Source organism: Cyprinus carpio, chromosome A21 (assembly GCF_018340385.1).
Source record: "Cyprinus carpio isolate SPL01 chromosome A21, ASM1834038v1, whole genome shotgun sequence".
NCBI lineage: Eukaryota > Metazoa > Chordata > Actinopteri > Cypriniformes > Cyprinidae > Cyprinus > Cyprinus carpio.
In genome coordinates, this window is record NC_056592.1 from 20,286,759 (window position 1) to 20,313,698 (window position 26,940).

The 26,940-nt window shown below is 36.7% G+C and overlaps 1 protein-coding gene across 1 annotated transcript in view; it reads left to right on the forward strand.

The window, feature by feature from the left end:
• Positions 1–26,940, forward strand: part of LOC109083861 (serine/threonine-protein kinase 32B-like) — a 50,902-nt gene that overhangs the window by 9,245 nt on the left and 14,717 nt on the right. The window contains exons 5-6 of the mRNA XM_042711228.1: positions 11,116–11,289; positions 22,290–22,327. Of these exons, the coding sequence (XP_042567162.1) occupies positions 11,116–11,289; positions 22,290–22,327 (212 nt within the window). The remainder of the gene's footprint in view (positions 1–11,115; positions 11,290–22,289; positions 22,328–26,940) is intronic.

A 26,940-nucleotide genomic window follows, 5' to 3' on the forward strand; every position in this document is an offset into this window, starting at 1 on the left:
TCAAGCTTTTACGACTAATTCTCGAGCCAACCTAAAGTTTGTCTTGACAAATGTTTTTGTCTAGTACAATTTGAGGCAGTGTTTGAATCGTCTTCTTATTTAAAGGTACATAGTAATTCTGAATCAAACTAATATTTTGTCTTTGTGTTCAGAAAATTTTGTCATGTGAAATAGTTTATTAGTAGTTTAGCTTTCGGCATGTTGGGAGACTGGGCATAAAATTTGTAACAGTTGAAGCATGAAATTTTGAATTGGATGGGGGACAAAACAGTTCGACAAAACAGTTCAAATATGTTAAATTAGCCAGGTTGCATCAGCAAATGTTTTTCTATCACTTTGCACATTTGAATTCTGAACCGCTGCGATATGTACCTGAAGCAACGTAATAAAAACATGTCACGGTCAAGTACTGAACACAGGTTTTAGTGCTACTCACTGGACATTTCACTTTGAAACTGCTGCAAAACTTGCAATAAGGTACGAGATCGCTGATTTTACGGCACGCTGCACAATCTAATTTAAAATCAATTCCAAACGACACTAAAAAACGCTTCAAATATTAATATTGTGACACACGTCTTGTTTTCTTTATCAGACTTCACTGAAGCATACTGGAACACAAACCTTCATCCTCATCAGTATGTGAGGCAGGAACGACTACACTGCAAATTATTAAATCAATACCAGTGCATTTTTTTAACAACAAATTTAATAATAAGCATAAACTCCCCACAGCAGAGAAGAGAAAACAGCCTTTTCTAAATAATAGCTGTGGGATGATAAATGTGAAAAGAATGGCTGGGGAATGGTGATGTGCTGGCAGTTTGAGACGGAGGCGAGTGCTGTGCATGTTCCCCTGCAGTGCTGCGGATGTGTGTGAGATCTGCCGGACCGAAAGAGGCACTCAAGGTCAGATGTGAGAGACTTCAAGCTACTGTACTCCTCTCTCTCTCTATCTCGCTCTGGTGTTACACTGACTCTTTCTCAGGGAAATTTTGGCAGCTGGAATCTTGTACATGCAACTATTGACAAAGAACAAAATTAATATAGTCAGAATTCTTTGACAAACATTAAAAATCATATATCAATAAAAATCTGAATTTCAAAAAATATATGGATACCTTAAAGGGGGTAAAGTGCACTTAAAGGGACAGTTCACCCAAAAATTAAAAATCTGTCTTCATTTACTCACCCTCTACTTGTTCCAAATTATTTTTCTTGTATGAGATATTTTGAAGAACACTGGTAACCAAACAAGTGACCGTAGCCATTGACTTCCATAGTAATTTTTTCCAAAACTTGGAAGTCAATGGCAACCGGCAACTGTTTGGTCTCCAACATTCTTCAGAATATCGTCTTTGGTGCTCAACAGAAGAAAGAAATGATCAGACTTTAGTTTGGGGGTCATTTCTCACTATTAACTAACTATTAACTATAACTTTTGCCACAATAAACTCCTAATTTGCTGCTTATTAATAGTTAGTAAGGTAGTTGTTAAGTCTAGGTATGGGGTCGAATTAAGGGATCTAAAATATGCTCATGCAAAATAAGGCATTAATATGTTCTTTAGAAGTACTAATAAACAGTCAATATGCTAGTAATATTCATGCTTATAGATAATAGTAAGAATTGGTCCCTAAATTAAAGTGTTACCAAAGAAACTCATACAGTAGATATTAGGGATGGTAAGATTCAATGATTTGCATCAGTGCATCAGCATAAAATTTAATGAGGTGATGCATCAATTTAAAAAAAAAAAGTGTGTTGGATACAGGTTGGCATTTGTATCGCGATGCATCGTTTCTAACATATTTGCACTGGTAATAAATGATTTATATATAATTATTAGTAGATTTGCTATACATTTATTATTCAGAAAGCGACCAATAATTTGTGACCAATATTTTATATGTAGATTGATTTCTCCTCTCTAAACTGTTTCTCAAGTTTATTCTCCCATCACCGCTGCTGCTGCGTGAATCTGACGTATCACAACAGTACGGAGACCGAGGCGTATCCTGACAGCCACAGAGAATATATAAACTATCTTTACCATATTGAATTACATAGCATCATATTTTTTTCCAAGGCATCATATTGCATTGAATCGCATTGTGTGGAATAGAATTGAAATTGGATTGCACTGCATTGTAATATCGTTTTGCATTGCATCAGTAGTGGTTTCATATGCATCTGTATTGTATTGTATTGTATTGTTGGGTATGCATCAAGATGCGCATTGCATCGGTCTCAGTTATGAAGATGCACATCTCTAGTAAATAGTGATAATTTTCATTTTTGGGGAGTGAACTATCGTTTAATTGCTACGATCCAAAACCAATTACAAACAAACTATTAGCTACATTTTTAAACTATTAAAAATGTTTCAATTTTCTTTATGTGAAGTAAAAAAAAATATATATATATATTGGATTTTGCTGTTTGGGTCAAATAAAACCCAGACAGGTTTTTATAAGATTATTATGTGACCCAGCTGTATGGGAAATTTTTTTGTGGCCAGATGAAACCAAAATCCATCCATCAGTTCTCCAAACTGTTTATCCTGTCTCCTCTGCACCGTCTCACACTTCTCAACACAGTCACTAGCACTAGCAGGGGTGTGAATAATGAATTACAAATACTCACTGTATGTGGGAGGCATGACAATGGAGTTGAGAATCCACATGCAGCTTTATTAAAAAGAGTGGTCAAAGCAGGAAAGGTCAAACAGCAGCAAACAGGTATAATCCAGGTCAGACAAAAGAGTAATCCAAAATCAGGCAAAGGTCAGGGCAGGCAGCAAACAACCTTTATAGTGTCACTGATGGGAAACCGTTGTTATGGTAATTATGAGTTCCTGGGTGAGGGATCATGGGAAATGAAGTCCGGAGAAAACAAAGACACATGTTTGTGACACTCACTTTACTGTAATAAATTGGAAGACAAGATTCAGTAAATATTATACATCACCTACACAATACACAATGCATATACGCACGCATTAGCATACAGGTGACAGTTGATCATGCAGAGCATCAGGGCGAAGTTGGAGCATGGGGAGTTATTAAAAGTTCCCAATGCTTCAGGAAAAGCTGCATTCTGAAAGAGATTTGATTTGATTACCATGAAAAACAACAAGCCAATTGGTCATGTGCAGTGCTCGCCATCTCCTCATTAGACGCGCCTATAAGAAATGCATCTATACGGATTATGATTATAATGAAAGCGTTTTTGTTTTCACTATGTTTTATTTAATTAAGTACTAATTTAAAGGTTTTGATAGAAATATTTATCATGTCTGTGAGGCATGTATTCGCTGAGATTCGGTTTAATTTTTTTGAAGCGCTCCTGTTTAAGACCAGACAGAAGAAAGCGCATCATGTTTGTTTTCTTTATTTTATAAAAGCACAACGTTTTGTTGATATTGTGAGTAAACAAAAATAAAAGTAGACCCTTTACAGTTACGAATGATGAATTACTCTTACCTTATGAGCAAAAATGATGGCGTATCCACGGAAAACATACAAGTGATCACGCTAGCGTCTCCATGTCCTGCAAAGCACGCTTTAGCTTCCACTCTCCACACAAACTATTGGATATAGCACACATTTATCTAGGTTTAACGTTTAAACATTGTTATATGTTTGAACTGTTTTAGTATATCTATAGATATTATTTTAGGCAAGTCGTGATGATTTGAGAAGGCTAAATTGATCAAACATATATGATCAGTTCACTGTCTGCTGCTGGCCGCTTGGTCATTACTTTAAAAAACAAAAACTTATATTTAATGAACAAAAAATGTTTCTCAAGTGCATTCTCCCATCACTGCATTGCATTTTGAAGTAAAAAAATAAATACTGAAAAAATGAAATTAACTTAATAAAAAAACTGAAACGAAATATAATCACTTTGCCATTTCATACAAAACTGAACTATTTTAATAGCTGAAACAGTAATATAAGCTGTTTTGGGAGAAGGGGGGAAAAAGACGCGTTAGGGCCGGGGCCGGGCTCAGGCCTAAATTTGAGGCCCGGGCAGGGCTCTATATTGCATCTCTGTCAGCATGTGATGTAATAAAACTGCAGCTCGTTAATAAGCAAAGTTTTTTGTTTGATCTATTTTACAAAATAAATTTTTCATGGCCAAAACCAATGGAATTTTATTCCATTCAGTTATGGATGCTGCTGATAGAGCGGCTTATTGTGTGTGTGTGTGTGTGTGTGTGTGTGTGTGTGTGTGTGTGTGTGTGTGTGTGTGTTTGAAAAAGTTTCCCCAGAAATAGGACTACTTCCATATTTAATGCAATCGTTTTCCTTACAAATTGTTTTATAAGCATAACAATTTGAGTAAATGTAGATGTGCAAAGGAAGGGGACGATCCCTTTTTTTCTAGAACAGTGTGCATTTATGTTTAAATTGTAACATAAATCATCACGTTTACACGATTCTCATTTCTTTATCTCATTTATTTTTAAAATGGTGATGTTTTTGAGAGAAGTTTTTTGTTTTTTTTTTTTCTTTTTTATCTATTTTATTGTGTGTGTTGTTGTGTGTTATGAGTTTCTAATGGTTGGTTTGTATTCTTTGCACTGTTCTAAACATTAATCATTTATGTGCAACAGTAGCATGCTCTGGCTCAGCTGCCTTACACCTGATTTTAAATCTATTTTTAAACATTATAATTTAAAATGTTATAAGTTTACTGAGAATAACTCTTTCATCTTTTCATCACTTTAATAATTTTTCCTTGTCTTTTTGGTGTATTTTAAAGAGTTGACAGTCAAAATTAATACTGCTGCATGATAAATATTGTTCATTCTTTTTGACAAACAACAACAGATAATGTAAATTACAGTATATATAATGATTTCTGCCATTCTGAAAGCGCCACCTGCTGGCAGATAATGAGTTTGCATTTTCAATAAGCCCATATGCTGTTTTTATTCAGACCAATGCAAAGCCCAACCCATAAATTGAATGCACTAGCCTATAAAAATCTAAACAATTAAGACAGTAAGATGCATATGTTATTAAATTAATATAATAAGTGATACTTTTGACTCATCCCTTTTCTTATAAAATGGTTTAAAGTCTAAAACGTGAAGTTTATTTTATTTTATAAAACTTGTTTGAAAACCATGTCATATTTACCATTGAATATGTAACCATGGACATTTCCTGACTCTATAATAAAATAAATAATAATAATAATAATAATAATAATAATAAATGTTGCAGATACTGTACCCTTTGAATATATGGAAACAAAAATAAGTGGCTACTTCCTGTCTCACGTGGAGTGTGTTTCCCTGAAGCACTTCTGTTTGTGAAGATCAGGTTTGTGGCACAAGTTGAACTCTCTTCTCCTGATGCCTGAGTGCCCAGAACAAGAGAATACCATTTATTCTGCAGTTTTCTCATCTGAGAGCCATTGCACTTTTTTAGCATGCATGTGTATACGTATTCTGATGTCGAATAATGTTGCATTATGCCATGAGCATTTTTAAACCAGATGCACTCAAGGTGAATCAATCTTTTGCCAGCACTGTGCTTGTGCAGGAAGTATAGCTTGACCAAGTGGTCTCACACCTTATGCTTTCTCAGCACCACGCTGTAATTTGGTCCCTCTTTGACAGGGGCCGCTGAGCAGGCATTGTCAACGGACAAATAAAGCCTGTCAATCAAAGCACAGTTTAAAATCAATGTGACACGGCTCACGGTGACATCTTAAGCACGTTTTCATGCCATGCCATCAGCCTTGTCATCAGTAATTTATTAGATGTGTTCTTCTGCAGTAGTGCAGGATCTCAGTGATGCCCTCAAATACGAATCAAACCCCCTCAAATCGTCATTAGAGAATGAAAAATTCATGCCACAGTTAAAACCTTTTGTTGCATTTTGACAAGCATCAAATGAAAATGACTATGTAAGAAGCTATTTAATCCTAAACCTTTTTTGCCTAACAGGCAGTGTTATTATCATTAACTAAAACGATAAACCAAAAACATGTTCATCACTTGAAATGAAATAAATATTTGTTATGTTTGAATTAAATATTAAAAATGATTTTGTTATGTATTGAAATGTATTTTATTTCAACATTTTCAATATTTTTAGTATTATGACTAAAAATAAATCAACTAAAACTATAAACTAAAACTACAGTATGTGCATGATTAGGCAAGTCTGATCATATTCTGATAATGGTTTTTTTTCCAAACATATTTTATCAATTCCAAATTACATGAATTTTAATGACTACTATTAATTTTGTATAAAATATGTGATATACAGTAAGTGATATAAAATTGTTAACGAGGACACGAAGTACAAAACTCTTTCAGATGTGTGTATTTATTACAGTAAGCAGGTTTCTTTTACAGGTAAAATAGGCTAAAAGAGATTTCACACACACAGAAAATTAGAAATTAATAAATGGCCATGAGAAGCATGCAATACTTTTTTTTTTCAATTCAAGTTTATTTGTATAGCGCTTTTTACGATACAAATCATTTCAAAGCAACTTTACAGAAAATTAAGTTTCTACAATATTTAGTAGTAGCTTATCAGTGATGACTGTCAGTTTTATGTGTATACGGCAGAAATGTTCAGAAAAATCAATAAAAGACGTAAACAAACAGACGATTAACACTATTAACAGCAATTATGCAATCAAACTTATAGCAAAATGTGGTAGTTCTGTATGTTGTCTCTGGGTTAGCATCATCTGAGGTCCTCTGAGGGGCTGGCATCATCTCTTCTCAGGTGTTCTGGATCCAGACTGGAGCTTGTGTAAATCCTAGAACAGAGAAACAAATAGAGACATAATTAGCGTAGCTGCAGTTCCAGCCAAGTAAAATTAATTAGTTTAACTTAAGCTAAAGAATAATAATGTGCATTTGATCAGATATAACTGCAGTCCAAAATTATGAGATGCATTATTTGAATGCTTGGCCAAAGAGGTGTGTTTTTAATCTGTATTTAAACAGAGGAAGTGTGTCTGAACCCCGAACATTATCAGGAAGGCTATTCCAGAGTTTGGGAGCCAAATGCGAAAAAGCTCTACCTCCTTTAGTGGACTTTGCTATCGTAGATACTATCAAAAGTCCAGCATGACCTTAGGGAGCGTGATGGGTTGTAGCGTGGTAGAAGACTAGTTAGGTACGCAGGAGCTAAACCATTAAGGGCCTTATAAGTAAGTAATAATATTTTGTAACTGATACGGAACTTAATAGGTAGCCAGTGCAGAGACTGTAGTATTGGGGTAATATGATCATATTTTCTTGACCTGGTAAGGACTCTATCCACTGCATTTTGGACTATCTGTAGCTTGTTTATTGAGGATGCAGGACAAGCACCTAGCAGTGCATTACAATAGTCCAGTCTAGAGATCATGAACTAGCTTTTCTGCATCAGGAACAGGTAACATGTTTCGTACTGTAGAAAAAGGAAAAAGGAAACTGACTATGAACAAATTAAAAGTCCATGAAACTGAAACCAAAAGAGACTGAACTAAACATAACAGTGACAGAAATATAAAATATGTTTACAAGCTTACTGTTTTTTGCTTGGCAAATAATAAAAGGGCAAAACAATCCCATAGGCCAAAGCCATCTATATCTATAGACCCCTTCATATCTATAACTTCCTATTGATTTATTTTGATGGTGACCAGCAATGCTCTAATGTCAGCTGTCTAAAATAACATCACTGCATTTTTAATATTTTAATAGATGTAGAGTCTCCTTATAAATTCTGAGAGGGTTCCAATCCTGATGCAATGAGCTCTGCAGTGTTTTCCACTATGACGTGTGGTTTAGCACATTCGCGCAGGTCTCTTGAAACATAAAGCAGCGATATGAGAACATCTGCAGATTGTTCTGTTGCTCATAAAGCCTCAGGCTGTGTTCTATGGCGGACACACGTAGTGTTCTATCTCTGACTAAATTATCAAAGTAAAGCAGGACGTTTATAAAGATGATTCCTATTACAGTACTTTCTGCATTGAGGACTTTCACTTTCATTCATGAATATTAACTACACTCTCGTGAAAAAAAAAAACCTACTGTACTTTTAAGAAGAATACTTATTACTGAAACAATATACGTATAGTAATATATGTAAGAGCAAATTGAATGTAATGTTTTCGGAAACATGTTTACAAACAACTACATTTAATATTATAATCAAGTACTTTACATGTGATTTAGTGTTTCAGTCAACACATCAAAATTCGTGTACTTCAGTAAAGCATGCCAAAAGTTTATTAAACTTGATTTAAATTATACTTTAAAGTAGAACTTTTAATTTGCCATTAATAAAAGTTCACTTCTAAATGTGTACTTAATTGTTAAGAAACATGAAAACATGATTCTTTGATAAATAAAAAGTTGAAAAGAACAGGTATCACAGGTTCCAAAAATAAAAATAAAAGTTTAGCAGCAAAACTGTTTCCGGTATTGATAATAAATCAGCATATTAGAATGATTTTTGAAGGATCATGTGACACTGAAGACTGGAGTAATGATGCTGATGAAAATTCAGCTTTGATCACAGGAATAAATTGTATTTTAAAATATATTCATATAGAAAACAGCTATTTTAAATTTTAATAATATTTGAAAATATTACTATTGCTTTCTGTATTTTTGACCAAATAAATGCAGCCTTGATTAGCAGAAGAGACTTCTTTCAAAAACAAAAAATCTTACTGGTCCCAGACTATATATACTGTATATATATATATTTGAAGAAACTTTCACATAGCATCTTTAGGTTATAATAACATCAAAAATTCAAATCCAGATTTTGATTTTCAAAGATTTATTATAAAATGTTATATTTTTTTCCCTAAAATGCAATAAATCCATGACACATTTTTGTTTTGTTTTGTTTTTTCCATTGAATGAATATAAAAGTTATTTTTCATATTGAAACTGTTAAAAATACACAACATAGTAAGTTGATCCACATATGACAGGCTCTGAACTTGGTCAATACTAATCTTATATACAGGCACTGGATTAAAAATACATTCATTCAGTCATCGCTCCCAAAATGAATTCAACGGGTCATCTTGTTAGTTCTATAAATTAATTAGGCCTACAACAATAAAATAAAATTTCATCATGAACATACATGAACAACAACATCACATTAAACCACAGAAATTCCAAAATTTACATTTCCCTTACATTCAACTTCCAAAAGTGCATTTATCTTTGCCATGCTACATTCATTTAGTTGACTAGTGCTATACGCTGTATTAACAAAAACATTAATGGCATTAATAAAAACACTTACACTGACAAGCTACGTAATATCGCATTCATAATCAAATGCGACTCATCTGCTATTATGAACGCGAAATTGCATATCTTGTCAGTGATGTATGGCTCTGTGTATTAAATGGCGCTCCATCTGAAAGCACGTGATGGAGATTTATCACAGAATCGGCTTTACTGACGAGATGCGCATGACAATCCCATGCGATTTATCGTGCAGCCCTAAGTTTGCTTGTTGATCACAAAGTACAAAGTAGATGAGGAAAACTAGGATGCCGGGTGTATTCAGAGCCAATACTGTCTGGAGTGCGTGGAATGGTGTGCTGTGATTGGTTGAGCGGATATATCGCGTTCTACAAAGAAAGGAAATGGCGTTTGTAGCGGTTTGGAAAAAAGGGAGAAAACGACCTAATAACTCCTCGGATATCATATTTTGCATAAAATTAAAAATGGACTTTTCAATACCGACCACATACTATACTGATTTTGGTGGAAACTAAATAAAAAAAAAATAAATAAAATGGCGTTTATCGTGTTTTGGAACCAAACTCTTCATTTGTTTGTTCGTCTGGGTGCTGGCAGGATGATGGGACAAACCTGTCTTTAGTTTTTGTAAAGCTGTTAAAGCTCTGTGAACCAGTCATTTTTTTCAAATATGAATCGAAGGGCACATCAGTAGGCTACGAGTATGTAAAATCAGTGCTGCTTTACTGAATGTTTTATTTTTTTTTTCAAATGAGAGTAAAATGTGTGTTTGCTGATGAAGAGCTCCTGAGTGTGTCACTGATTGACCGATGGGTTACTGAGGGCACAAGCAGAACAAGCTCGGACCTGCCAGTGGGAGATCTTTCTCTGAAAGAAAGACATGAAGAAACAGAAAAAAAAAAACTTCTGTAGTTTTCTATGACTGAGGTTCTGTACTTTTGCTTGTTTTAGCTTTAGAGACCCCCCAAAATAGCTCAAAAAGCATGCACCGTTTTCTTTCCTTTGTTGACATTTACATTGAAGCAGGAAATTTGGGTGAGACATACAGTATTGTACATTTTTAAAAGGAACAGTCGATTAAAAAAAATTAAAACATACTCCCCCTCAGGTCATCCAAGACGTAGATGAGTTTGATTCTTCGTCAGATTTGGAGAAATGTAGCTTTGCATCAGTGTCTCATCAATGGATGCTCTGCAGTGAATGGGTGCCGTCAGAAAGTCCAAACAGCTGATAAAAACATCACAATAATCCACAAGTAATCCACAGCACTCCAGTCCATCAGTGAACATCTGGAGAAGACAAAAGCTGAAACAAATCCAGCATTAAGACGTTTTTAACTTAACCAAACATCCAAATGATCATTTTTTGGTGTTATTCCTTTAATAAGCTTAAAGGTTTTATTTGCTAATTGGTGTTTTGTGTGTTGCATGGTCTGCTGTTGTTGTGCTCGTCAGTCTAGTGATTCTCTTTTGACCTCTCTCATTAACAGGCCATTTTCAGCCACAGAAGTGTCGCTCACTGGATGTTTTTTTGTTTTTCTGCATTTGCTGTAAACTCGAGACTGTTTACAGTGCGTGAAAATCCCAGATCAGCTGTTTCTGAGATACTCAAACCACCTCGTCTGCCACCAACAATCATTCCACAAAGTCACTTAGATCACATTTCTGCCCCAACAGGGATTGAGTTGCCACCTCATGATTGGCTGAGCAGATGTTTGCATTAACAAGCAGGTGTATTGGTTGCACTAAAATAGCCGGTAATCAACCGGTAATCCAAAACAAGTGAAAGACTCCAAATTAGACGTGTGAATTAATGTGAATTATGTCATCATTTGTCTAACGCAGGTACTCGTTTCAAGATGAGGAGGACATGTTCATGGTAGTTGACCTGCTGCTGGGAGGAGATCTGCGTTATCATCTACAGCAGAACGTGCACTTCACAGAGAGCACAGTCAAGCACTATGTGTGTGAAATAGCTCTCGCTCTGCACTACCTGCGCAACAAACACATCATCCACAGGTAATGACTGCATCAAGATTTTACACATCCAGTGATACAATCAATAAGGCACAACTAATAATAATAATAATAGAGAGTCATGCACAAACATTAGTCAGATGATGATATACTGTTTGCTTATACAGATACAGTCAATAGAGCTGTTGAGTTTGTAGGTTAAATATTGTAGGTTAACTTTACAGCATTAATTACAACATAATTTGAAGCAAGTTTGAAGTAGCTGTGTTTTTAAAACAAGTTACTAACCCTAAGTTTAAAGTTTTAGTTACTTTTCTGCTTAGACTGAATTAATGCAGAAAGTACATCAGGGGGTAAAATTGCAAGAAAAAACAACAACATAAAGGCAAGATACAAATACTCGTAAAAATTTAAAAACAAACATTCAAAACATAATCAAGAATACTATACCAAATAATAATAATATAAGATTTACGTATGCATACATACACATTTCCATCCATCCATCCACAAATATGCATGCATATATATATATATATATATAATACTAAAAGTGAAAATTTCATCCAGTGTCTCCTTTAAGCACTCAGTAACTTAACCCCATAAAGACTGACTGTTTCCCCGATTTTTCAAATGGAACAATTTACTGAACTTTTGACCAAAAAAAAAAAAATCTTATGTTTGCATAAGTAATGCATATTCAAAACGTCAAGATTTTATGGCTCCTATAGTGTGATATATAGTGAGAATTTGGAGCTCATACTCCAGGAGGAAGAAGAGGCCAAACTGAGCAAAAATATGCAATTTGGTGCAGATGTTTATATTTGCATAATAAAATGCTGATGCTTATAAATGATGCTGATGTATATAAAACAGTGAGGTCTTAAAAACAGTAGAGCAGATACTGACATAAAATGATCTGAATATCAGTCTGTGCTCTGTATCTCCAGTAATGTGTGTCAGTAAGATGAGATGTAAATGATCCAAACATATAATGCAGTGATTGAGAGATGAAGAAATAAAGGCTCCTCAGAAGATGTGAGATGTTCTGGAGGCTTGTGAAGATCATTCCTCCGCTGAGGAACAGTGAAAGTAAAGCTTCTGGAAACAAACGCTCCTCAAAAGATCCTGATGATCAGATTTGAGACTCTTTCATCTGGATATATTACTGCAGTTATTCTGACGTTTACTTGATAAAGATCAGTCAAGATTTGACAAGTGAAGCTCGGGCTGAAGCTGGACGTTTGTACTTCATCATAATATCCAGAATATCTGGACTAAATCTCACTCTTACTGAAGAGCCAAACTTTAAAACCGAATCCAAATAAATTGTCAATTCTAGACTAATTGTGATTTCAGCTCGGGTACGAATCTTGTGAAACTACTGTGCAGTTCGACAAAACAGATGCACGTTACATTCTGACTATGTACTGTATGCTAATACGTTGCCAAATATTTGGCGTGATATTGTAGCGAGCTACTATAGCTCATATAAATCAATTAACAACAAACTCAGACAACATACAGTAATGTGCACTTACATAACGAGAAACTGAAAAATACAGTCTGATTTTAATTATTGATGCCATTGTTTATATTTACAGCTGAAGAGGTGAAACTGGCAGTTATGGTAAGGGGCGTGTCAGAACTCTAAGCGGTTCACCAATCACAATGCACTGGGCGAGCTACAGTAACCAATCAGAGCACACTTCGTATTTCGAAAGGAGAGGTTTCATCAAAACAGGAACTAAACGGTGTGTTTGAGACAAACTGGGAAGAGAGGTGCTGCAATAATGTAAAATATGTTAAAAATAATGCATTTCTACACCCAAAAACCTAAATCAAGACTTTATAAAAGGCATAATAGCACCACTTTAAAAACACGGGACAAGTTTTTGCTAGTGAAAACATACTCTATTGCACATTATGCCAAACAAGACTCTTTAACCACAGCCTCTGGTACCTACAGTAAGTTTAGCACACTAACTAGTCCTGTTATGTTGTCTGAATAGCAGTATATTGTAATACAGTATCTCTTACACCACAAGAGGAACAGCACATGTGTGTATCACCCTCCAGTGAATTTCCGTTCTTAATGGAAGATCTCCCCTGAGACGGAGGACAGCCCTGTTCCCAATCCGCTCCTGAGACGAAAACAATACAGCGTTTTTTGCTCAGGGCTACTTGAATTATTAACACTAGAGTGCTGCTCAATTAACAGCATCTCAAGAGATGAGGCTCTTCAAAACAGGAAGTGGCGGATGAGTGAGAAAGACCATTCACTAATCCGTTCTTCATCTGCACTATTCAGATGGGATTCGGTTATTAATCTGATGTTTGAGTTGCATTTAGTATTATAGGAAAGTCATGCAAACTCATTAAAATAATTTACACTTTCATATTAGATAACTGATATGTTTAATATCGGATAGGAACTAAACTTCTGAATTTCTTCATAACTGATAAACTCTGCAACATCAACACTGTTTGTCGAGTGAACTGAGTCATATTAAAGTTTATTTGAAATCCAAATGAAATCAAAAAGCACTTTTAACACTAACAGCACATTTTTAGTGCATGCTGACTGGCATTTGCCTTTCACATCCAATTTATCAGTACGAAACAAAACACTAGAGGAGACAGACTGTCAGCAGTTAGCAGTCAGCAGTAGGCCATTGCTGTAAAAACAAGCCAAAAATCACAAACTATTTTAAAAATAGATGGCAAAAAAAAAAAAAAAAAAATGCAACACTTAATGACCTGAAAAAAAAAAGAAATATATGCAAAAAATGCATGTAAATCAAGCGCACAAGGACCTTTTGTCATCACTATTTACATGCATGTTTAGTACATTTAAGATATTTCTATGCATTTTGCTATATTTCTATATAGTTTTCCCTATCCCATTGTAAACAGTTTAATAGGTCCTTCATCTCATGTTTTCTATTGAAAATGAACTTGGAAGGCAAAGTACTCATGGGATTAAAAAAATGCAGCATTAATCCTCAAAACTCACCTCAAAAATGTGAGTGTATCATAATAATAATAATACTTTTTATGTGTAATGCACTTTTCTAATACCCAAAGCGCTAACTGAAAAGCTGCACGGAGATGCATGACTTGTGTGAAAGGTGTTCGTTTTCCAGCATTATTTACTTGAACTGTTTGGTAACGGATGTTGACTTTGGAGAGCCATCCTCTCACACAGAGCTACAGCTGTCAGCTTGAATCAGCTCAGTCTGATGCTTGCAGATGGATCTTGTGTTGATGGGCTTTGCCACCTTAGAGCCCTTTGTTTTGCTTTCTGTTTATATGAATGTGTTTGTATGAATTTTTAAGAATACGTCACATCTCGTTTTGTTCTCAGGATACGCACCAGCTCCAGCTGCGGCTGATATCTTGTCTAGTTTCATCTCTGCTGTCAGCTTGATTTTTAGTCTCGGCGTACTGACGGAATAGTTCTCCAGATATTTAATGACTCATTCTTATATCGTTCCACATGTGCATGCTGTTATTTTATTATAAAACACAAAAGGGGAAACAGTTAAGTCTCAAATAAATAAATAAATAAATAAAACATAAAAAAATAATTAATTAAAAGTACCATTACAATGTACATCATTATTAATTTAGAATCTTCTCAAATTGTATTCATAAATTTCAGTTCAGTGTCAATGACATTAAACATTGCATTCATTCATTTATTAATTTATACATTTAAACATGAATATAATTTCAGGGCTTCATCTGAGGGTAAGATTATAAGCAAATAACAAACTGGATTTCAGTCTGTTCAGCACACAAAGCTATGTTTTGGCTTCACAGTTCTTCTGTGATGCTTGAAAATAAGTCTTGGTTACACTTTTTTTTTTAATGTGCCCTTGTTACAGTGTAACTACACAAATAAGTACTGCATAATATTAATTAAAATTTAACAGACGCTTTTATCCAAAGCAACTTACAGTGCATTCAACTATCAATTTTTACCTATCATGTGTTCCCGGGGAATCGAACCCCCAACATTGCGCTTTGTAACGCAATGCTCTACCACTTGAGCTACAGGAGCACTAATTAACAGGATGTTCTTGGAAAAGCAAAACAACTTAAAAAAATTGAGGATATTACAATATTATTACATGAGGGTCAGGTTTCATTGAACTACAAGATGTCGTGTAAAACTGCTTTCCATGTAAATGAATGTAGATTTTTTTTAAATATATTTTTACTAGTCAAACTACTGAATAAAGTGAACTTCTGCCTTATCAGATTACATTACAATCAGCAGAAAGACTCTGTAAGCAGGCTTTGAAAACATTGGATAAGAAGTCAATTTTATATCATCACTGTACAATTTTAACTAGATGTGAAGTTTTCAATTGAGAAAACATGATTACATTTGCTTATATTTTACTGTATAAAGTTTTTCATTTTATGGCCCCACCTCCGCATAATTCATCATAATTCCAAAGATGAGCACACACATGCTTTGATGTAACTGTGTTGTGTTTATGCCAATATGCTTCTGTTTATGTTTACTGGAATGTGCTTTTACAGGATTCTTTAATGTTTAATGCGCCATATGGTCATGCCATCACTAATAATACTAATTATAGGCATATGTACTTTGTATTATCAACCTGCCTGGGACTGCAGATGAAAATTAATTGACCGAGTGCTCATGTCAGTTCATGTGCATTGTCCCTTTTATAATAAAGAATACAAAGATGGCAGAGGTTGTAAGTTCAGGTCCGTAAATAATACAAAAACTGTGACACTATGAAACAACGTATGTGTATGTGAGCGAGAAAAGCACAGAAAGAATGGCAAATAAACAGTCAGATTGTACAGTTAAACAAAAATGAATTAAATGAGCATTGTTGAATAATACTGAATTAATGAAAATTCATCTTTTTTTCATCTGCCAAGGAAAATAACCCCTCTATGGCAAAAGCATGCCAAAAATCACAACTTGAGTGATATTAGTGTGAGAGAAAACACTCCAATAAATGTTTGGATTAATTTACGTCTATTTTCCACAAATATTCCTGTCATGAGTGCCGGATGGGCAAAGTTATTTTAAGTTAAGTCTTTATTTTAAGGTCCAGTTGTCACTATTAACTATGACTCTTGCCTATATAAACTCCTAATTTGCTGTTTATTAATAGATAGGTAGTTGTTAAGTTTAACTATGGGGTCGGGGATATAAAATATGCTCATGCACAATAAATCAAAGTGCTTTATGAGTACTAATAAACAGCCAATATATAAAGAGTTAATAGTGAAAGCTGGTTATTGCTATGTATTGGTTGGACATTCTAATCATGAAGTTTGTTTTACTGGACAAAACAAGCAAGCATGTCCAGGTTAGTCCAGTAAAGCTGAAAACCAGCCATCTCCCTTCATCAAACGCCACTCTAGCAAACCTTCACAAAGGGTTTATTGAAGGGCTTGTGTGTCGGACCCCAGCTGTCCCTCTGTTGTTGACTATCTCAGCAGGGATCTGGTGACCAGGAGGCCGTCTCACTTACAGCCCTCATCATGATATGTGATGTAATGAGGCCATTAGATCCTGCTAATAGGTTGTTGGAGCAGTCAAGCGAAAGAAAAGGCGTTGGATGGGTTTGGGTGGTCAGATAACACTGCCTTTGAGCTCTGAGAAAGGTCAGGTGTGTGAGGTGTGCAGGAAGAACTCACGCTGACTTCCCAAGCCACTTTTATAACAGGTGAATCAACTCCAAGATGTTTTAGATAAAACTGAAATGAGATGAGTATTACAAAAGAACTCAGAGCGCCTCGTTAGTGTGTCATGTTGCTGTTTGAGCATAAAGAAGATCTGCTAAGTTACAAAGCTCAAAGTCCACTTCTAAAGGGAGATATTTAACAGAGAACACTTTTCAAGAACTACAGTAAACAGCTCGTCCGGACAACTCGCTTGTGAAGTCACAATATCACTCATTTAAATAAATCCCACCCATGGAATATGCAAAAAAGGGGGCGTGGCCTGGTGGAGCTGCAATAGAGACAATAGACTACAAAATATAAAATAAATAAAATCAAGAGAACAACAGGACCTTTTTAAAGCAGCTAAAACAAAAAATAGGTGAAAACATTCCAAAAACAAATATTATGATAAATTATATGGCACCATAAGCAATGTTTCTGTTTGAGAAAGAAAAATAATTCAATAAAAAAAAAAAAAGTCAAGGGTGTTTCCCATACAATAATGTAACTCGCTGCTTAACTACCAGTACAATACTAGCTAGTCACGACTGTTTCCTGAAACACTCATCATGTTGGTTCAGCAGTAGACAGTATGACTGTCGTTAATGACATCACCTGCAGGTGGAGGAGTAACAACTTCTGCTAAAGGAATATTTCTCATAAAAATTCATTTTGTCACCCTCACCAAAATGGAATTATTACAAGCTTCTAAACAGTCCTCCTTGCAACCATGTACAGTATGCTGTGTTTCTGAAGTCATACCGTGTCATGTGTGAGGAACAGACTGAAATGTACATTTTGATTTACTTTTATAACTTTCTTCTAGTGGGCCACAGAGTGCAGCTGCTGGGTTCCGAAAGTAAAAACACCAATAATTTTCAGCCCATATTATTTTAACTTTTTTTTTTTTTTTTATAATCACATGTAACAGTTGTGAAAAAAACTACATTAGCAATTTTTAAAATAAAAATATGCATTAAAACTTTCAAGCTACACTGTAAAAAAAAAAAATTAAAAAAAAAAAAACATTTTATCTGTATTTTGAATTTTGCACTTCATTACATTGTGTTTTAGGGTTAACGGAAATATCCGTAAAATTACTGGATAATGTTATGGCAGAAAATTACCAGTGCATTTCCTTTTTTCTTTCATTTATTTATTTACAGTGCAGATTTGCAATTAATAACTTTGGAAATGCGTCATCACAGTCCAAATGATCAATCTTTGAATCAATATTTGTGTATCTACAGTGAACAATAAATAAATATATTGTTTCTGTATACATTATCAATTTTGTATATACTTTTTGTATTTATTTTATTTATGCAAAAGTCATAGTTAATAGTTAATTGTGGGAATTGTACCTTAAAATAAAGTGTGACCGCATACACTGAAGATTTATTTTGTCATTACAACAAATTACAGCATTTGCCAGTAAATTACCACCGCAGTTAAACAATAGAGGAAAATGTTTCTATGTATTTAAATCATCAGGTTTATTTTGGGATTATTTCTCCAGCTTGGTTTGTTAAAACATCGTTTGCACAGTAAAACTGTAAACAGGCTCATTTTACAAAACAGATAACACTAACTGCCCATTGGATGAAAGGCACATATAACTGGCTGGAGGCAGGTTGCCTTGACACCTGTTGCCCAGGAAACCATCCAGCAGCTGCCATGACGAGCAGCATCTTTGGGTATAATGTGTGCTGCTGATATGCAGCTCTGTGCAAATGTCAGCTCATTAAACTGAACACACTTGACCTTTCTCACCTGGGCTCACCTGTTTGTGGAGAAAACTCGTGAACTGTCAACAGCATCTCCTCGCTTTGATATGCAAAGTTGATGTTAATTGGTCTGTGGATTGCAATTTAGTGTAAAAGAAATGGATAGAAGCATATTTTGGGTTTGTTATCTCTTAGCCAGCTCTGTTTCAAAATCTAGTGAAAATCTTGTCTACATACAGTAGGTCATGTAATGTTCGTTTTAACATGAAGTGATGATTTTAGACACGATACTGTCAGTATGAGCTGTTTTTCTGTTTTGACAATCATTGCATCTCCGAATAACACACTGGTGTTTCGTTCCTGAATGATTCAGCGTTTTTGAATGAATCGAGTGAGTCAATGAATCAATAAGCCATTCATAAAGACAGTGGCTAATGCATACCAGTGTACTACTCTTACTATTTTTAGCATGTTTTTTATGGCAGAAATAGTAAGAGTAGTAGTATGCAACATGGTTCCGAAATAAGCAAGTTACTTGCTTCATTCCTGAATGAACGAATCAGCTGAATGAGTGAATCAGTGACTCACTCTTTAAGACTGTGACTTGTTGGTTTTAGTTTCATATTTAAAGTATCATAGTTCTATATTCATTTTATTTTATAATCAAAAAGTTAATATCATAACATTTATGCAATTTTAACTGCAGTGTAAATGCATTCATGGCATCTCTGAGCTGCATTAAACAGTTTGTGTAATGCATCTACTGTAAATGCCACTTCACATGCAGCATCTGCAGTGTAAAGATGGATTTTGTTGACTGATTGCATTTGATGGATATTAGCCCTATAGTATCTTATTGTTCAAATTGCATTAATTGAATAAATATATGAATTTACATAAAAAATTATGCATACTTTATTAAAGGGGTGCTATTATGCTTTTTCACTTTTTCAACTTTAGTTAGTCTGTAATGTTGCTGTTTGAGCATAAAAAAGATCTGCAAAGTTACAAAGCTCAAAGTCCAGTTCAAAAGGAGATATTTTATTTAACAGAAAACTTTTCAAAAACTACAACAAACGACTCGTTTGGACTACAACTCATATTTTCTGGGATTTGTGATCTCACAAAGATCGACGAATGGGACGAGACCTGGTTGAGCCACACAAGAGAAGGCAGCGAGTGTTATAACTATGTCGGAGACATGCTAGTTTTTTCCAAAGCAGATGAGTGGTTACAATCATCCGGGTTTAAATCATGCTCAAATTGATTTGATTCTGATGCAATATTTACACTGAAGCTCACAGAAGGCTGCTATGTTAAGGGCCATGACATTTCCCGACCAGGCGCAGAGTGCTGTCAGTCACAACACACACTGGCCCAGCTAACCAATCACAACACACACTGGTCCAGCTAACCAATCACAACACAACTGCCCCAGTTAACCAATCACAACACACACTGCCCCAGTTAACCAATCACAACACACACTGCCCCAGCTAACCAATCACAGCACACACTGCCCCAGCTAACCAATCACAGCACACACTGCCCCAGCTAACCAATCACAACACACACTGCCCCAGCTAACCAATCACAACACACACTGCCCCAGCTAACCAATCACAGCACACACTGGCCCAGCTAACCAATCACAACACACTCTGGCCCAGCTAACCAATCACAAAACACACACTGCCCCAGCTAACCAATCACAGCACACACTGGCCCAGCTAACCAATCACAGCACACACTGGCCCAGCTAACCAATCACAACACAAACTGCCCCAGCTAACCAATCACAAAACACACTGGCCCAGCTAGCCAATCACAGCACACACTGGCCCAGCTAACCAATCACAACACAAACTGCCCCAGCTAACCAATCACAAAACACACTGGCCCAGCTAGCCAATCACAGCACACACTGGCCCAGCTAACCAATCACAGCACACACTGGCCCAGCTAACCAATCACAGCACACACTGGCCCAGCTAACCAATCACAACACAAACTGCCCCAGCTAACCACAAAACACACTGGCCCAGCTAGCCAATCACAACACACACTGGCCCAGCTAACCAATCACAACACAAACTGCCCCAGCTAACCAATCACAAAACACACTGGCCCAGCTAACCAATCACAACACAAACTGCCCCAGCTAACCAATCACAAAACACACTGGCCCAGCTAGCCAATCACAGCACAACATGGCCCAGCTGACCAATCACAACACACACTGCCCCAGCTAACCAATCACAACACACACTGGCCCAGCTAACCAATCACAGCACACACTGCCCCAGCTAACCAATCACAGCACACACTGCCCCAGCTAACCAATCACAGCACACACTGGCCCAGCTAACCAATCACAGCACACACTGGCCCAGCTAACCAATCACAACACACACTGGCCCAGCTAACTAATCACAACACACACTGGCCCAGCTAACCAATCACAGCACACACTGCCCCAGCTAACCAATCACAACACACACTGGCCCAGCTAACCAATCACAGCACACACTGCCCCAGTTAACCAATCACAGCACACACTGGCCCAGCTAACCAATCACAGCACACACTGGCCCAGCTAACCAATCACAACACAAACTGCCCCAGCTAACCAATCACAACACAAACTGTAACTGTAAAAAATTTAAAAATATAAAAAACTGTAAAAATATTGTGTTTTTCGAACAACCTAGTATGAGAGCCTGTTCTAGTACACCCCCAAAACAAAATCAAGACCTTGTAAAAGAGCTTAATAGGACCCCTTTAAGGTTAAAAAATGGCCCTGGAAGAAAATTTAAGGCGGAAAATATCGGGCCTAATCGAAATGTTTATTTTTGTGTCACTGGTTTGGGATCATTTTTATTTTTTTATCCTGGCTTTACAAATGTGTCCTCCTTTTTGTTATAGAAATGTCCACCCTGTTGACATAGCCAACACGTTTTTTGAAAGAGTGAATGATTTAATCAAGTTATTTAGTTTTTCAGTACTGTTTTTCAGTAACATTAAGGTGTTGTCAACTTATCTAAAATATTGACTCACCCTTAACAGTGTGCTTTATGCCAACGTGTTAATTGTTGGGTATTCTATGTATATAGCCTAAATAATATAGTACTGGTACACTGACTTTTGCAAGTCATTGTTTACTTTCATATTTTCGTACTGACTGTGATAGGTTGCCTTATTTTTTTGAGTTAAACGTTCTTTACAGTGTAAGAAAACAAAAGTGAAATTCCAATAAAATCAGAATTCTGGGATATAATCGCACAATTGTGAGAAAAAGGTCAGAACTGTGAGATAAAAAGTTGCAATTACCTTTTTCATTTTCATTTAGTGATGAAAACTAGCTTCCGAACCTCAAAGCACGGTGTGACTCATCTGTAATCATACGGGACTCATTTTCTGTATCTTCCTCACCCACGGATTTTCCAGTGACGCTGCTCTTTTTGGCACTCTTCATTTTACAGCTGACACATTAATGTGATGCTTTACTGGTTTTCTGCTGTATCCAGATGAGTTGTTAAAGTGAAGTGTCCACAGAACGTTTGTCCTAACTGAATTTTATTTATGTGTTCACAGAGACATTAAGCCTGACAACATTTTGCTGGACGAGCACGGTAAGTACTAAAGATATTATAAATCTCCATCACTTCTGCTGTTAGTGCTTCTTGTTAGGACAAGCATGACTATTACTATTGCTCAGACTGACTTTCTCTCTTTCTGACTTGTTGAGTGAAAGCACAGGTGACAGAAAGGCATTGAAGGTTATTCATGGCAGATGCTTCATAGAGGTTTGACTAACCAGGGAGAAAAATCAAACTGCATAATTTTTCATCAGTATGATAATAGGCAGGGGGATATTAATGTGAATGACGGGGTTATGACCCCGTACCTAAACAAAAACACACAGCAGGTGGATTAAGATGACAGAGAAGCCCAGTGAGTTTTTTTTCTACCTCTACTTTCTCACTCAGCATCTTTTTTTCTCTCTTGTACTCTTTTGTGTGGAAGGCAACAATGACTACACCATTTTTCAGTAGCTTTGGTTCTGGGTCTGGTTCTTTTCTCCACAGAGATTTTAAAAGTTGGAAGTTGCAGATCCATCTACTTTAATGGCACAATGATGCAAACCATGGACTTTGGAGCCTGATTTGTTTCAAACCTATTTAGTCTCCTTTATCATATTGTGTTAGATATGCAGGAAAGGTTTGAGAAGCATTGATCTAGACAAGCATCACCTGCATCTGTGGTTCCACAAAGAAACTTTAACATCCAGGGAATCTTTCCATTCCGCAAAAGCTTCTATATAGTGGAAAAAGTGGTTGTTTAGATTTTTTAAATGTTATTTACACTAAGAAAAATATGGTTATTTTAACACTGGGCCTCTTCGGTCACTTTTGACTGAAAAATGTAACATTTTGAAATTAAAAAAAAATTGTAGATTCATAGGATGGTGACTTGGTGACTTTTGTCGCATAAGCTATGTGAACACAAAAAAAAAAAAAAAAATCATGCACATAATTCATATATGTTAAAGGGTAAAAAATTGAAAAAGTAACCTTTGCAGTCAAAAATGACCGTGTAAAATATAGCTCATAAAAGTTAAATAAATCCCCTCAGAATTCTAAATAAGAAACAAAATATATTATTGAACAAAAATAAATTATATTGATTTCCTTGAAAATAAATAAATACGTATATAAGTTACATTTCAAGGCTTTGGTCACTTTTGACTGTGAAAGTACCAAGTTTGACCCAAAAATTAAGAGGCCCAGAGGGTTAAGAACTGTTCACTGAAAGGTTCTTTCTGGAACTAAATATGGTTTTTATATGACATTGCTGCGAAAACCCTGTTTTGGAGGCTTGATTTTTAAGAGTGTTCCATTTTTGTCCTTTAATGTGCCTCAGGTGGACATCTGTTCCTGTGCTCAAGAACATCAGAGGGGTTTTCTATTTTGATCTAGGTTGCTTCTGTCTGTACAGATTTATGTCTGTGGTCTCAGAGCAATTGTTTCAGATTCAGATTGTGAAAACAGTGCATGATGGAAAGCGCAATCTGTTGTTTTCACCAGACAGCACTAAACACTTCTTGTGGCTTTGACACAGAATTTTATGACCATTAATGCCGCTCCATTTCACACTCATTCTGAGTTAATTCAATTCTCAATGTGTATTTTGTTTCTGTGGGTTGATTTAGGTCTGTAAATTTAATACATTACCTTAGTGTGTGTGTGTATATATATATATATATATATGTGTGTGTGTGTGTGTGTGTGTGTGTGCATGAACCAACAATTAAAAATAGTGTAGATAGAATACAAGAACATGTTTTCAGAGAGATTTACAAACTCGACTGAATGGATTGCTCCGCACTGCAGACCAACAGTTGGCTTACATTTAATATCACTGAAATAAAACAAACAATGCATTGAGTTTTAAAGCCTTTTTGAAATATCTAAGCAATTCTTTAACACAATAATGCAATTTCCATGACCATATCCTCTATTAGGATGTTGATATGCAACTTTAATCAACTCACAGCTTTTGTCTTTGCAAAGCATTGCATAGATTTCATTAGTGCTATCCCATGGCAGAATATATCTATGCTTGTGCTGCAAAAGACTACGTATACACATCATAACTGGAGCGATGTCTCCTATAAGTCATATTTATATGCTTCAGTGAGTTTGTGGAGGTAGTATCTCCATGAAATATGGAGTCATTTGGTTACCTAATGATGCAAAAAGATGAAAATTGATAAAAAGGTGCTCGTACATCTTGCTTGTACAATGAAAAGTGAAAGAACCTCAGGATCTTCAACAAAGTACACTGGCAGTATTAAAAACTACTCAAATATACTGTTAATGCTGTCATTTCTGGACATGTTACCACAGTAATAGCATGTTTTTTGCACATTGACTTGACTTTAACATGAGAACTTGGCCAATTTGAAACTGCATTTCCTTAGGAGAGTCATGTAATGATTTGATATCATGCTAAAGTACCATGATATTACCATCATTGTAGCATACAAACCCCCAAAAAGAAAGACATACAGGTTTGTAATTACATAAGGGTTGGTAAATGACAGAATTTACATTTCTAGAGAACTGTCCCTTTAACTGCTGATGAAGCCCATGCCAAAATATCCATTTGCTTTTGACTGAAAATCTGACAGATATTTGGAAGTGGAAGTGCTTTTTAAGGCCATGTGCTCAGCTTACAGACACAGAGCAATGCTGTTTTTAACCCCTGAAGGGTGTCTGGAAAGTGCTGACTCCTGCAGGCCTCACGTTTAGAGGAGGTGCTCTCTACAGCTCACTGGACAGTCTGGTTTTTACTCCCTGGGGAACGAGACGTACATTACCTCCATTGCCCCTTCTGCAGAAACCAAGAGCATTTAGAGACACAGAAAAACACTCTGCATTCTCACACGTGAGAGAAAGTTAAAGAAGTGTGTCTTGAGACCAGCACTTGTGCAACCAAAAGCTGATATCTGTAAATAAAAAGCGGCTCAGACAGGACTGCAACGAAGAGCACAGAGAGGTTAGTAACAGCCTTGATGGCCATAACAGGGCAGACAGACAGTTCAGCAACCATCTCCTTGACCGTAACAGTGCAGACAGACAGTTCAGTAACCATCTCCTTGACCGTAACAGTGCAGACAGACAGTTCAGCAACCATCTCCTTGACCGTAACAGTGCAGACAGACAGTTCAGTAACCATCTCCTTGACCGTAACAGGGCAGACAGACAGTTCAGTAACCATCTCCTTGACCATAACAGGGCAGACTGAGCACTCAGGAGTGTGCACCACCACCCAGAGAGGAGCTGAAGAAGACACTGCTGCCTCTGGAAGTTCCGCAGCAGAAGCCATCACCCCAGAAGGAACTGGAGCAGGCTCAGGAGCAAACTCCGGGACTGGAACGAGCTCTGAAGCGGACTCGTAGACTGGAGCGGTCTCTGGAGCAGACTCTGAGGACTCCCGGACTGGAGCGGACTCCCGGACTGGACTCCGAGGACTACTCGACTAGAGCGGACTCTGGAATGGACTCTGAGGACTCCTCGACTAGAGCAAGTCTATGAGTGGACTCTGAGGGCTCCCGGACTGGACTGGACTCTGAGGACTCCTGGACTGGAGTGGGCTCTGGAGTGGACACTTAGGGCTCCCGGACTGGAGTGAGTTCATGAGTAGATTACCGTCTGGATTATGGCAGGAGCATTGAAATCGAGCAGCTCTGTGGTGACATCTGAGACCACTGGAGTCCGGAGTCAGGACCACCAGACTTGAGATCACCAGATTCAGGTCCTCCAGGACCACCAGACTTGAGACCACCGGAGTCGGGTCCTCCAGGACCACCGGGGTGAACTTTGCTGCCCTCCTTCTTGAACTTCACTTGCAAAACTGAGATAGTGAAGACTCACTATTATCTGGAGTGGGCTCGGGCATCTCTTGGGGCACTGCAACGGGCTCAGACCGACATGATATTAATAAATTGTGATAACAGAGATAAATCAATGAAATCCCAGAAGTCGAGAGTCTTAAGTCCCTCCATCTCCCAAGGAGGCAAGGGGTTATCTAGGCAATCATTAAAGGTCCTCTTTAAATCAGAGTTACAAAGTTTGATTCCTACCACAAAAGGTCCAAAATGTCTGAGCAAGGACTCCTACACACATTCCCTGTTGACGCAGTGCCACCAACATCAGGAGTCACGCCTTTCTCTCCTTCTTAGAAGCCAGAGAAAAAATTTGAATACCCATGGTCCAAGGCTGATAATCCCAGTCTAGCTGCCGGATCTGTTGTAGTGGTGGAGGAATTCTGTCATGAAACACAGACTCTATGAAAGATCCAAGTGCAGCATTTAATAAAGTAATCCACATGAAACAAGAGAGCAAAAAAAGCATAACACAAGGTGAAAACAGACCAGTCACCAGAAAACACAAAGCAATTCCTCCACAACCCAATGCTCAGTCAGCCCAGTGTACTGTATATACTCAGGTGAGCTAAATGGTAAATCACACACAGCTGGAGGCAATGAGACTTAATAGTTCAGGCAAAGGGTGATGGGAGTTGGAGTCCAATGTAAAAAAACAATAGTTCAGAATAGTGCCCTCTGGTGGCTATCAAGGGCATACCAGCTGCTGACTGTGACACACACTTTAGTTTAAAGGTGCCATAGAATGCATTGATAAAATATTTAAAATTGTTCTCTGATGTCCCCAGAGTTTGT